General features: G+C 32.4%; 1 protein-coding gene across 11 annotated transcripts in view; it reads left to right on the forward strand.

The window, feature by feature from the left end:
* Positions 1–15497, forward strand: part of LOC107437287 (tyrosine-protein phosphatase Lar) — a 503821-nt gene that overhangs the window by 476863 nt on the left and 11461 nt on the right. For all 11 annotated transcript variants that reach the window (XM_071177243.2, XM_071177266.2, XM_071177251.2 and 8 more), the window contains 6 exons: positions 1695–1924; positions 3716–3944; positions 7233–7538; positions 12106–12219; positions 13285–13439; positions 15116–15401. In XM_071177243.2, coding sequence (XP_071033344.1) covers positions 1695–1924; positions 3716–3944; positions 7233–7538; positions 12106–12219; positions 13285–13439; positions 15116–15401 — 1320 coding nt within the window. The remainder of the gene's footprint in view (positions 1–1694; positions 1925–3715; positions 3945–7232; positions 7539–12105; positions 12220–13284; positions 13440–15115; positions 15402–15497) is intronic.

Below are 15497 nucleotides of genomic sequence, written 5' to 3' on the forward strand. Positions count from 1 at the left end.
GTTCAACTCCGTAGCCTTATAATTTTGAACCAAACCAGAAGACAAGAAAATTCCTGGATCAGTACCCCAGAGGTATGGTGTGTGAGGGGAACATGGAGGACTTTGTGACTCGACAGATTTAACGTGCATTAGCCACCATTTACTACACGGGGAGTCTACAGGGTTTGAACCCACACCCTCTTGGACATGTGCCTATGGTCAATTAATTCTTCAATCAGTCAATTAATTCTTGAGTAAAAAAAATTTTAAATATGAACCATAATAACCAGAATTTACCAGAAAAGTGTTTCATGCTGTATTTCATAACCATAAATAATTAAAATGCTGATATAAAATATCGCCTGCACAAAACAATTAGCATATTTAAGATTAGGCAATCAAACCATTACTATCAGTAAAGTTAGATATGTGGAAAAACGGTCATTAAATCAAAAGTTTTCCATGGTGTTGGTTTTTTCGTACATGCAAGTAATCTTGATATCTGCTGTAAGATGTATGATAATTTTCGATAGTCAGGGGTCTGTTTAGAAGAAATTACGGACCCTTCACAAAATATCTTTTCAGAAAAACGGACCCTTCACAAAATATTTTAACTTAAAAACGGATCCTTCACAGAATTATTTTTCTTTTAATCGGACCCTTCACAAATTTGTTTATCTTCATTATTATGTTAATCGAATAAAACCTTCCCAGGGCCGAAAACAAGAAAGATGGATGTAAACTAATTAAGTTTTGTCTTCGGCAGACTTCTTCCATTATTCGTCCGAAATGAATATTCTGCGTTCAGCAGTATAGGCTAAATACCCAAATATTTGTATGTTGCATCTCTAATTTAGAAGCAGCAATTGCTGTTTATTTTTGAAAATTTAATTTTTTTATTATAATTTTACAGTGCCGAGCATAATCTATTTACAAATTAAAAGTCTATCTATTTACAAACTCCTTGAAAAAGTTTTTTGCAATAACCGGACCCTATTTGCACAAATTTATAAAAGCGGACCCTGGTCGAAAGAATGTGAGAAATTTTTTCACAATTTCACGAAAAACGGACCTTTCACGAAATATCTGGACAGACCCCTGATAGTGCTATCCTGATTAAGATGCTGTTTACGTACTATATGAAATAACGAAATTTTAAGAAAAACTGCAACAATTTTTTTACTTCATTAATATTTAGCTTCTCGTGGAAATTTATTGAAATTATCTTGAACTTAGTTAAAACTAGTTTATTGATTTAGTTGAGCTATCAGCAGAAAATTTGAAGAAAAATTCGGACTAGCGCTCAAATAATTAAATTTTAAATTGTTCATTTAATTAAAAGTCTAAATTTTATTTTATTTTAATATTTTTATTAAATTCAACTTTTTTTTAACTGAAATATATAAACAAAAACACTTATGTAAAGGGGAAAAAAACTTTTTTGTATATTTTGTAATCTTTTTCCTCAACACCCCTTTATACTCAACATGAGATCACCCACCCACTCGTCTTGGACGAATGCCCAAAAGAATCACCCCCTTTTAAAACCCTTGAATACCCTAGAAAAGCATTTGAGACAGAAGCATTTGTATTGTTGTATCGTTAATTCAATATCCTTATCCCAAAACACATTTTTCCCCCTTTCATCGATTTTTCACCATTTTTTTTCCCTACTCATATTATTACTCATATCCCTCGATATGTTTTCCTTTCAGAGTCTTTACACCAGCAGTCCATTCTCTGACAGTTTAAGTCTGGACATGGCTGCTGCGCCCGGACATCCGGTCGTGGTGGGCAGCGGTGGGATGTGGGACAAGACTGACCGACCGGACATTTCGGAGATAGACGGGAGTGCGGAGGAGGCCGGAGTGATCTGGATCGTGGCGCCTGTTCTGCTCCTCCTCATCATCATCACTTTCGTCGTCGTCTTAGTGCTCCTCAGGAGGTAACACGCTCCTCCTTTTATCTTGTAACTCCATCTCTGTGTTATCTTGTAACTCCATCACTGTTTTTATTGGTGTTATCTTGTAAAATTATTTTTTTTTCCCTGGTTAAAAAGTTACTAAATGAAAATGAATTTCAAGTCTGAAAATGTTTGGTGGATGTTGTTGTTTTATTTGATAGATCACGTACTTATTTTGGTGCTCATGATTTTTATCATCTTAACTATTATTTTTATGTGTCTTGTTGTGAAGGAAAGGTAATATATTTAAATAGCTTTTTTTATTTCTTCTTTTTGTTACATTTAAATATTAAAAGTGGATTTCGAAGTGTAAAGATTTTCAAAAGTTATTTTGTTAACATATGTTTCAAGCTTCAAAAAATTGTTTTGAATCTTAATATTCTTATGGATAATCCACTTAAATTTGATAAATCATGAACTTTTGCGATGCCAAATTATTGTTTCATACTTCGTGCTTATATAAAAGTTTTTTTAAAAAAAAATCTAGAATCATTTGTGTTGTAAAAATTCCATATTTTTAAATTGTTTAGTTTAAGTTAAGTCCCTTTGATGCAAATGAGATACAAGTGTCCCTTTTATATATTTTTTCCAGCAACTCAAGTTACAATTACAAGTATAAATATATTTTAGTATTTTTTAATTTTAAAAAACAGTCTAATAGTTACTAAAAAATATAATAGATTATCGGAATTATATTAGTATTAAGATATAAAATCCAAAAAAAGTAGTTTTATAATTTTTTTTATTCATATTCAAAGATTTATCAATAATTGATTTTGTAAATTAAAGAAATTTCAATAATGAATAATTGTTTTTCTTAGATCTAAATGACTGCAAACAAGTGCAAAAATTATTTGGAAGTTAGCCGTATTTAAAAGATTTTACATTTAATGCCGTTATTACATTTAATGCCGTTGTAATGCCATTTAACACTGTTGTTTCATGCTGTATTTTATAACCATAAATTATTAAAATGTTAAATGTTAATATTTTTTACTTATTTTGAGCTAAATTAATACGAAATAATGAAAATAATATGTTTAATAAAAATTCTGGGTCAAATTGATAACATATTTTTTATGTTCTTATTAATTTTTACCATCTTAACTATAATTTTTATGCATAGTTAGGAAAAAAAGATTATAATTTTGATAAATTATATTTTTTTCTTGCAAATTAGAAGAATTTAAAAACAGTAAAACAATTTTCAAAATCGCATTTATAATGCATGACTTAAATTTCAAATTGTTTTGTGTTGTCTTAATCATAATAAAAAGTATACTAATTAATATTAATTATTTTAATTATCTTTGCTTGATGAATCATGTATGATATTAAACTAAAGCTTGCAATTTATATTACTCTGTTATTATTGTCATATATCTCGCTTTTATGGGGGAAACAATTAACGTATGGAAATATGCGGAAAAAAAATTAGTTTATTGAACTTTTGAAAATTGATGAAAAAATTTTAACTATGTGGAGTTTTTTGGGAAACAAATTTAATTTTGTCTACATTTTTATTCAAGTGATTTTTCATTTTATTAATATGTCTATAAACATTGTTCAAAAACGAATAAAAAGAATTTATTTGGTAATCAATGGAAAACTTTGAGCTGAACTGAGATTTTACAAACTTTATCAGAAATAATTATTGCAATAACTTGATTTAATTTTTATTTGTCTGAAAAGTTTAGATACCCACTTATATCCATACCCGTTCCCTAAAACTTATAGAATATTCAAAGTTCCAATTTTCTTTCTCTCTGTCAGGCGGCGTCAACTTGCCAAACAACCTGCTGGTGAAACAACTATGAAACTGCTGATGAACGTTCAAGATCGAGAAATGGTTGCACATCCTACAGATCCCGTGGAAATTCGGCGAATGAATTATCAGACACCAGCCATGCTCAGTCATCCCCCTATACCTGTATCAGAATTAGCCAATCACATTGACCGATTGAAGACCAATGACAACATGCTCTTTTCTCAGGAATATGAAGTGAGAATACAAATTATTTAACTATCCCATACATATATGCTACAAATCCAGGGGTCTGTTTAGAAGAAATTTGGGTCCGTTAACAGACCCTTCACAAAATATCTTTCCATGAAAACGGACCCTTCACTAAATATTTTAACTTAAAAACAAACCCTTCACAAATTTGTTTATCTTAATTATTATTTTGTCAATCGAATAAACCCTTTCCAGGGCAGAAAACAAGAAAGATGGATGTAAACGAATTAAGTTTTGTCTTCGGCAGACGATTCTTCCATTATTCGTCCGAAATGAATATTCTGCGTTCAGCAGTATAGGCTAAATACCAAATATTTGTATGTTGCATCTCTAATTTAGAAGCAGCAATTGTTGTTTATTTTTTAAAATTTAATTTTTTTAATTATAATTTTACAGTGTTGAGCATTATCATGTATGTCTTTACAATTTAAAAACTCCTTGAAAAAGTTTTTTTTTTGCAATAACGGACCCTATTTGCACAAATTAATAAAAGCGGACCCTGATTGAAAAAATGTGAGTAATTTTTTCACAATTTCACGAAAAACGGACCTTTCACAAAATGTCTGGACAGACCCCTGAAATCTATATTAAATGTTATCCTATACATATCGATATCATGCTTATCAGCAACTATAATTTTATATTTATACCATGCATATATTATATTTATCCTATACAAATCGATATTATATTTATCCTATACATATCGATATTATATTTATCCTATGCATATCGATCCTAATGCATCGAAGGAAATGATCGCATATTAATTTATTATAATATGGGGAGATACCTGGAAAACGTAAAATCATTTAATGGTGAAATAGTAGTAGTATTTTATTTACACGCGCAAGAACTGCACTATGAGCTTTTGGCGACACTCTTAAGAAACATCGCGAAAGACATGTCATCACAATTTTGATTCTTTGTAGAGGGGATGGCTTCCCAGGTTTAATAGCCCCACGACCAACGCGTGAAGTCGATAACTTTACGGTAAAATTCTTTATCGAGGACGGATACCGTGCGCCCTTGGTCCCTCCGCAGTCTGATCAAAGTGGTCACCCATTCACTCATTGCTTGACTTCGACGATCTACTGTAAACCGTGCCTTACTGTGGAACTAATGATGAAATAGAATACTGACAGGATAGAGCGTTCGCCTTCCATTGAGGTGAACCGGGTTCGAATCCTAGCCATGGCTGGTCGATATGAATTCCGCACCAAACTCGCACCGACCACAGTGCTGACGTAAAATATCCCTCACCAGACTCACACCGACCACAATGCTGACGTAAAATATCCTCAGTGGTAGAGGGTTCATAGGTTAGAGTCCCCTATCCGTCAGGCTAACCGTGGAAGGTTTTCGTGGTTTTCCTCCCAGTGTAATGCAAATGCGGTTTAGTTCCATCGAAAAGTCCTCCACGGTGACAAAATTCGTCCAGTACTTGATCCAGCTGTTCCCTTGTCTTCTGGATTGGGTTAAAAATTACAAGGCTACAAAGTTGAACATTAATAGTCGTAAACCCAAAATTTGATCAGCTATTCAACTACCCTAATAATATAATAAAATAATGCTAATAATATAAAATGAAATAAAGTTGAAAAATAAAAAAGAACCGAACAGGTTTTACTTACAGATTTTTAGTGCACAATTGTTTGCAGTGTAACAAATAAAATCATTCCAAACTTTTAATATTATTTGAAAACATAGAAACTTTTTATAAAGCTATTTTATTGTTGATTTCCTTGCTTTATAAACCTTTTGGACAATTTTTCACATTCAAAAATAAAATGAATCAAAAAGGAGAAAATCTATATTAAAAAAAAGTTTTATTGGAAAACGCAATTGAAGTTCACATTTCTGAATGTGAATGTTCCCCACAGTAGAATTCTGTAGATTTTCCTATTACTTCCGAAACAGTCGGAACCTAATAAAGAAGATCTATGGTAGTTTGAGTGTGGTAATATTGATTGTTATGGCGAGGATTGCCGTGTCTTTCGTTGAATTAAGATCGTTATCGTCGGCCATAAATGTAAAGCATGGCATAGTTAAGCTTTATTTGCTGTTAGAAATGTAACAAGTTAACAGTGAGAATATTTTCGTTAGTTCGGGAAAAATAGCTCCGATTTCTTCACAGGTTATGTCTTGTTTGTGAAAATAGAAAGGTTTGTTAGAGATATTTTCAGAATAGATCATTTAATAAAAATCTTATTTTTAAGTTCAATAGTACTATTTATTTCACAAAAATTACTTTTCGAATTATAGTGTCGTAGCTGTAGTTTATTTACGTCGCGCTAGAGCTGCACGATGGGCTATTGGCGATGGTCTGGGAAACATCCCTGAGGTTGATCCGAAGACATGTCATTACAATTTTTATCTTCTACGGAGGGGATGACTCCCCGCTCTGGTAGCCCAACGACCTGCGCGCGAAGTCAAGCACTTTACTGTGAAACAGTATAACGAGGACCGATACGACACACCCTCGGTCACTTCACAGGCTGAATTAAATGGTCACCCACCTGCACACTAATAGCAGCCAGTAATACTATATTTCGGTGATCTACTGGGAACCGTACCTTAACGATCAGTCCTCTGCAAGACTGCATACCCTCCAACTGCTACGGAATTTCCGTAGTTTCAGAAATTTTCGTTCCAGACGGTAGCAAAATTAATGTCCTAATATTTAAAAAAAATTTATTTTAGCGTAACTTGTCCACTATTACTTATAAAAGTGCAGGCCATATGGCTAGATTCTTAAGTTCTGATAAAAGTTTTATGAGAGATCCATTTGCTTTAAAAATGTCTACTTTGGTTCGCTACCACTAGAAAGAATTATTTTCAAAATCCTCATAAGTTGGAGGGTATGAGACTGAATTATATTAACTGATAAAAACAAGCCAATAGAATAACAGTACATTTTTTTTTTACTTAATTAGTGATAAAATACACTGCTTAAAACGATTAAAGGATATTGCGGTTGTGGATTGATCATGAAGAATTGTTTGAATAATTGATACATTATCGACAGACGTAGTAGGCTATATGAGATCACCCTCAAGGATTTTTCCCAGACCGTCGCCAATAACCTATTGTGCAGCTCCAGTGTGACGAAAATAAACAACTACTCATTCATTCATCAGAGCTTTAATATGTGATATTTTGATTACTAGTTCAAAATTTGATACGTAGACTTTCAAGTGTACACGCGCTGTACAAATTCACTAATATTTTGCACATTATATAATATAACTATGTTTTGTTTTTTTTTTTCAGTCTATTGAGCCCGGACAGCAGTTTACATGGGAGAACTCCAATCTTGAGATCAACAAGCCAAAGAATCGTTACGCCAATGTCATTGCTTACGACCACAGTAGAGTCATACTGCAACCATTGGACGGAATACCTGGTTCAGACTACATTAACGCCAACTACTGCGATGGATATCGTAGACCGAAAGCTTACATTGCAACTCAGGGGCCTTTACCGGAAACATTTGGCGACTTCTGGCGAATGGTTTGGGAGCAAAGAAGTGCTACTATAGTCATGATGACTAAATTAGAAGAAAGAACTAGAATTAAAGTAAGACTTCCTAACTACTATTTATTGTAAAAGTTTACTTGAATGTTAACTTCCGTTTAAGTATTAACTATTGAATTTGGCTTTGAATTGCAAAGCGTATTCTTGTAATTAAGACGTCATTATTTTCATGACTCATACAGGTTGATTATGGAGATTCTAGACAATTATGCATATGCGATTACCAGCATTGTGGAATGTGTAACTACTGGAAACTCAAAGTCGATTATGAAACAAAAGGGAAAAAAATTTGAATAAAGACGTTAAACAACCTTCTCGAAAATGTTTATTTTCGAGTCACCGGAAGAGGCGTCATACTATCAAATTTTGCTAAGAATATTTAAAAAAAAAAATGGCCGGTGATTTTTAAGTAACACGGCAAATAAAAATGTACACTTCGTTGCTATGTTCCGGAAACTAGATACTTATTCACACTAAGTTTCACAATTCTTTCTAAAGTTTGTCAACAGATGGAGCGAGTAACATAGGATCTCTTTCTATTATAAAACGCTCTAAAAACCGCCAACACCAATGCCGTTTTAGATGTTAATGTTTTTTTTTTTTTTTTTTTTTTTTGTTACGCAAAAACTATGACTTAGAAACTTGAAACTACAAAGATGCGTAGAAAAATGCACAAGAAACACAAAAAAATAAACATTCGATTATTAGTTTAAAAATTATTAACCGTTAAACTTAAGCACCAGACGAGCCGCTCTACAGCCGCAAGTAGAAATGATTATATTTATTTAGGAACGATGAATAAATCTATTTATTTATGTATGATCATATTTATGTATCTCATAGTTTTTTTTTTTTTTTTTTTTCAAAATTCCAATTTGTTTCTGAAGTTGTTTTTATTTTAAGTGCTTTTTTTGCTTTAAGTTACATTTTGCTTTGCAGCACAAACCTATAAAACTTAAAATTACGGAGGTATGTGAAAAAAAAAAAGCAGTGGAAGTGCGATGAAATAAATAAAAAATTAAGATTCGACAATAAGTTTGGGAATTATTTATTGACTGTCTAACTTGAAAAGGGAAAAAAACATGTTTGGTCAATCTGTAGCCCGCTGAAATGCATCTACGGAGTCAAAATTTGACGTTCCGAAAGTGCATTTTTATTTGTAAACTTAACGCAAATTTTGTTTCGGAATTTCATTTTGTTCGAAAGTTATTGCAAATTTAAGTTATTTTTTGTTTTTTTCGAGATTTTTTTCTGCTTTTTTCCTTTAACTATTGACTATTAATCCATTGTTGAAGAAAAGTTTTCTCTCGCGATATCTTAATTTTATAAACATTCGCTCCTATATATGTCAATCAAAAGTAGTAAAAAGAAAGAGAGATTACGTATTGTCAGATGTAAATCTCAGCATTTGTAGTGAAAGTTTTAAAAGTAATAAAAACTTAATAAAGAGTGATATGAAACGTTTTCTATTTGAATTGTTATAAATTTCATCAACGTGTTAAATTACTTCTCGTTCATTTCGTATTAGGTTGCACATTTTGCGTTCTTTAAGTTAAACTTTTTTTTCGAGCTCAGATTATTAGTTTTCAAATACAGGTTCGTTATGATTAACACGTTAATAAAATGCTCTTACATTAAACTTCGAGCAACAATTGTGTATTTCTGAAACAAAATATTCTGTGCTTTTGTGGAAAATATTGACGTTTAACAGAAAAATAACAATGATGAATGAGAAACAATTACCGGGGTTGGTGAACTGAGCGAGTAGGGAAAAGAGCCTCCCAGTAATTATAAGCAATGTTTACAAAATGAAGACCATTTACGGCAACTACGTGGCACTGTCTAAAATCAAAACTGACAGAAACCTGCTTAAGTATTTCAGTTAATGGCCAACAGCAGATGATATTTTTTTATAGTTTTCAAGTCATTAACGCCATCTGTTGAGAAGCTTTGTATCTAATTTTGAAACTTGATAATAAAATCGCTGATCTCCTGAGCAGAAAGCAGTGAATCGTATATTTTAATCTCTTTCGATTACTTTACTAATTTTTCTCAAATTTTCAATGATTTTGGTGGCATCCCGTACTATACGTATTTTTTTTTTTAAAATCTATAAACCGCTTATCGTAATTCCTAATTTAGTTTTGATAACTTTTAGCACATATTTATTTTATCAACTATTGCTTCTTCAAGTAAAAATATTTTTAGTGTTGACACAGTTCAATTAGATAGCGTTTCTAAACTATATTTTTGCATAGAAAATATTTTTAAACCACCATAATATTAACGATAAATTCTTTTTTCGCCTTATATGTCATAGATATTCCATATTATTAACAATCTCTGTAAATTTAATAATAATAATAAAGAAGCAGGATTTCACTTTGTAAATTTTTGCTTGTTTATTTCGTCCCACAACTCTTAACTTTATTTAATGTATGAATGAAATAAAGTTTACTTTAGTTAAGGAAAAATCTGAATTTTAATTTAAAAGTTACTTAAAATTTAAATATGTAAACTTTATATGAATAGGGCACAACTCTCTACATAGAAATAAAATTGAATTAACCAAACTATCATGTTCATACAAGTCGTTTCTGTCTCATTTTAAAACTAGTACACATCCTATACTAACTAGTACCTAACTAGAAAAACACCTTGTTTTTAATGCAAAACAAAGAGATCCACAAATCAAAAACGATAAGGAAAAACAATATATCCATTTAAATCCAAGGCTCTGTTTCTCAACGCGAGCACTAAACCACTATTCGAATAAGTCTTTTACATGTTCTAAAATCTTAATTTCATGCACAATGAAATAAAACTTGCTTTCCAAAGGCTATTAATTCTTCGAGATAGAGGTTGGAATATTGATTTTCTCTAGTGATCTTCATGAATATTAATTTTCTATCGTGAACCTGCTTATGAATAAAATGTTTCTGATTTGGAGCAGACAAAAAACTTTTCCTAGATTTGTAAAACATATTTTTTTCTAAAAATACGTATTTATTTTGAAATATGTATACATTGTTATACGGAGGTAAAAACGAATGATTAAATGTTTGATTATTTATAAAATGAACAAGATTTTATGATTAATGTATTTATTGAATAGATCTCCTTGTAATTTAAATCTATAACTCATTTTCTTTTTAAATCTATAATAAATATGAATTTCAATATTATACAAAATATTTTAATTTTGTTTACAGATGGATTAATGTTATAAATTTTAACAATAATATAAACCTCGTAGATGCAAGTTATACTTCAAGACTACTTTCTAATTGTAATATTTTTTTTTTTGTGATTTTCTTATTTTGGTTGAGAAGGGGTAGAAATATGATTAATGCTTACGTAAAACACAAAATTCTTTTTTTTTTTTTTTTTTTTTTACATCCCATGGAGTTGTAAGAATGAATAAATTAAGAATAACAGTATTTAAATATTCTAATTCTTCAACCCCTCTTCCTAACATCTTAATTAGGTTTGTTGTTGTTGTTTCTAATGGTACTTGGTCACACGGGCAAGCCTGCTTGGTGAAACTGAGCAAATTTAAGGCAGAGTGAGCGTTTCTTGTTTTTCAGTGGCGCCATCTATGGCCAAGAATTCGACTTCTGCCACACCATACGTCGCACCCGTTTTATAGGCCGGACCCATTCATACATCCATTCATTCATCCACAGATCGTAATTTTGACCTGAATCAGAGAACGATCGATCTCCAATCCAGTACCCCCAGAGGTATTGATTTGTTATGGGAACATGGAGGACTTTTGCGACTCGACAGATTTAACGTGCATCAGTCACTTTACTACACGGGGAGTCTTCGACCGACGGGGTTCGAACCCACGAACTCTCGGACATGGGCCCAACGCCCTACCGACCAGGCTATCCCGGCACTTAATGAGGTTTAAACATTATTAACCAAATTTTTCAACCATCTAGCTGTTGCCCGTGCGAAAGCACTATGATTTCAATTTTAATTATATTCAAGAGATGTCCGAGATAAGGTCAAAGTTCTTTGTGTATTGAATATTAGTAATAATTTCAAATATGTCTGGCAGCTATTAAATCACACAAACCACCTTAAGGAAGAATTCGGGACATTTCAACATAGCAACAGCAGAATTATAATTATTTCCTGTTCTGTTGTGAAATAAAATAGAAAACTCATCCCAGTACTCCATCGCGTGTTTTACTACTGCCTTACGCACCTCTTTAACCATAACTTGAGTATTGTATAATGTATATAGATAATATGCTGTTGCTCGAAAACGGCAAGCTGGGTCATCAATAATCAGTGTAAACAAAGTTTTTATTTCTGTAAAAATACAAAATTATTCTAAATACTTAACGTATAACAAAGTATTCAACATTACTTTTCTTACAACCTAACAAATTGAATCTGAATAAACATTTAACGCACAACTGATTTTTTAACACTACTTAAATTATTACTTAAGACAAGCTAACAAAACAAATAACTATAGTTTTGTCAATTTATAAAGAAATACTCGAGTTTATGGCGGCTATATATTGAGATTATATGTAATTTTCAGTATTTTAAGTCTTTATTAATTAAGTCATAATTTTGGCTCTATTTTTAGTGCGATCAGTATTGGCCAAATCGAGGAACAGAAACTTATGGAGTGATGTATGTATCTTTTGCCGATATTGTCGAACTGGCAGGCTACTGCATCAGAACATTTTATCTACAGAGGGTAAGTTCGAACTTAAATTTTTATTGAAAATATACACAGCAACATAAAAATTGTCTTTATGAACAAGCGATCGTTCTCTATGATGCTCAAGAACATTTCTTCTCAGTCCATTTCTTAGCAATTGTTGCTAAGCAACGAATATTAATATTAGGCCATGGAAGATATCCAAAAATTATATTAAGAAATTCATGGTTCAGAGGAACATTTCGTGGTGCGTTGCCTTTGTATCTGTCATGCGGAGCTGTGTGTTGGTGTCCATGTCCATAAGAACAATTTTTCCAGCATAGCACTCGGAAGTAATGACGCATAGACGTTGTTAGCTGGTGTATATGGTGAATAAAAGTCCCATCAATAATTAAAATATATATTTTAGAGAATTAAAGAGAATTTTCATGAATTATCATCAAAGTTGAGAAAGGTAATATTAAGAGAGAGATTAATCTTTTGCAGATGCGTAACAAGTTAAAAAAATATTTTTTTATGGATGAAATTTAAAGAATTAGTGTGATTGCGTTTTTCAATACGGACCCCCTCAAAAGTTGAACGCCAGCGACTCTTATTCATTAACATTTTGATTTATTAGTGCAGCTTATCAGCTATGAATCTTAATTTCTTGCTACAGCCAACTATAGACAGTAAGAGACTACCTTGAGTCCTGCTTTGATTCTAGATAATCTTAGTCTTAAGTTCCTGCTGTAGCTAAGGACTATAGGCCAGGCTTACTTTCTTTCATTCCTGGTATAGCCTATTAATTCTATAGAGACTTATCTACTTGAATTCCTGCTTTATTAGGCAGTCTTACCTTTTTGAGTTCCTGCTGTAGCTAATTGATTCCAAAGAAGCTTATCTTCTTCAGTCCCTGTTGTAGCTTATAGACTATATGCAGTCTTATACCTTATTGAATTCCTGCTCTAGTAAATTAACTCTAGAGATATTTATCTCCTTCATTTCTTGCTGTAGATAATTGATTTGATTCTTAACATTTAATTGTATAATTTTTTTCTTCTTTCAAATTCCAGCTCTTGACCACTTGAGATAACTAAGTATTCTTTTTTGTTTCTTAAGGTTGGATTTCCTGAAAAACGAGAAGTCAGGCAGTTCCAGTTCACAGCCTGGCCGGATCACGGTGTTCCTGATCACCCCACCTCATTCCTTATGTTTCTGCGGAGAGTGCAAGCCATGAATCCCATGGATATGGGACCCATTATTGTTCACTGCAGGTAGGTGCAATCCCTATTTTTGTTTGATAAAAATTTAAATATTAAATGATCACAAAATTATTTTCTGGAAATATAATCCTGCAGAACTTCCTCTAAGATTATTCTGACGAAAGTTCTACTTCTTGTTAACTCTAACAACAATTTATTAGCTTTTATTACTGTTGGCCAGTCAATTTAGCCCCTTCAGGATCGGCGAAAGGAGACGGACACACTTCCCCATACTCGTACGCTCCGAGTTTATACGCACTAAAGAGTACGTGTACGTGGTAGTACGAAATGTAAGAGAACTATATTCAGGAATGAGAGTAGTCAGAAAGTAAAAGAGAGGAAATCCAAGAAAGAAAGAATATATATATATATCGATATTTGACGAAAAAAGTGCGATTTTAGCCATGTGATTATAAATCCCGATGATTAATTTTAAAATTGTATGAATATGAAACTCTATATCAAATTTTAAAAAATTCGAAAATACAAATCATGATGCGTAATTTTTAGATCACGTAAATACGAATCACAATGCATAATTTTTGAATCGCGTGAATACAAATCACAATGTCTAATTTTTAAAGCACGTATAATTACGAAAATCGACGTTTGATATTACAACCGCAATAGCGAATCACGACATTGGATTTTAAGCTCACATGAATACGAATCGCTACATAGAGTTTTAAAAGCGTATAAATACAAATCGCTATATTGGATTTTTAAATCTCGTAAATAAGAATCGCAATTTACGATATTTAAATCGGCTGAATAAGAATAGCAACGTTCAACTTTCAAATCCGGTAATTACGAAAATCGATGTTTGATAATAAAATCGCGATTTTAAAAATGCATAAATGCAAAACGCGATATTGGATTTTCAAATCTCGTAAATAAGAATCATAATGCACGATGTTTAAATAGCGTAAATAAGGATCGCAATGCGTAACTTTTAAATCAGGTAAACACGAAAATCGATGATTGATATTAAAATCGCGTGAATACCAATCGAGATATTTGCAGAGTCTGGACTTGGGATTTCTAAAAGGCTTGTTAGTATTGTTTTTGTTTAGACCTAATAAATAGAAATTTTCAAGATTCAACAACAGGGTCACGACGTCTGAATTGCGAAAATACGAGCTATCCGGCGGACGAATAAAAATACGGAAAATCTTATTTTCTGTGTGTAAAAGAGGAGAAAATAGCTAAAATAAGTAAAATTACGGAAGGGTTAGCAGCTAGGACATAGTTTGAATTTTCTGTTTATCTTCGAAAATCGTAAATAAATATAATTATTTTATTTCGAAGACTGAATTTTCAACAAAAAAAAATTCCTCATAAAATATTTTAACTAGTTCAAAAAACAATTTCCGCGGAAATAGCGGGAAAAATGGAAAAATCTGACAAAAAGCGGAAATCCGCGAATCCGCGGAAGAATCACATCCCTGTGTATTGAGATCACGTCTGTATGATCATAGGGTATTAGAGTTAGAAAGGCTCATTTTACATACACCGTTGGCCATGAAGAGAGAATTCCGCGGCCTTGAGGACCAAGCACAATTTTATAGACCCTGCACAATTTTATGAGTTTTTGCCAGTGGATATTATTTTAACTAAGCTATGGTATGAAATATGACCAAACTTTGTGTTATAAGTATTAATTCCGTTTAACCTCAATTTTGTTACAGTGCTGGCGTCGGCCGAACGGGTTGCTTCGTAGTGATAGACTCAATGCTGGAGAGGCTGAAGCACGAGACCACAGTGGACATCTACGGACACGTGACGTGTCTCAGAGCTCAGCGTAACTACATGGTTCAGACGGAGGACCAGTACGTCTTCACCCACGACTCCGTCCTGGAGGCTGTCATAGCGGGTGTCACAGAGGTCCCCGCTCGTAGCCTCTATACACATATACAACAGCTCCTGCAAGTCATCCACGGAGAAGGATGTACCGGTATGGAGCTTGAATTTAAAGTAAGTATGCGATAGAATTTATATTTTGAACTAGTTACGTCCATTACGATAGTGATAATTGGATGCTTGATGTTTTCATACTATAACATTATAAAA

The sequence above is a fragment of the Parasteatoda tepidariorum genome, chromosome 3 (genome assembly GCF_982258835.1).
Source record: "Parasteatoda tepidariorum strain Cologne lab strain chromosome 3, Ptep-v5.0, whole genome shotgun sequence".
NCBI classification, from domain to species: Eukaryota; Metazoa; Arthropoda; class Arachnida; order Araneae; family Theridiidae; genus Parasteatoda; species Parasteatoda tepidariorum.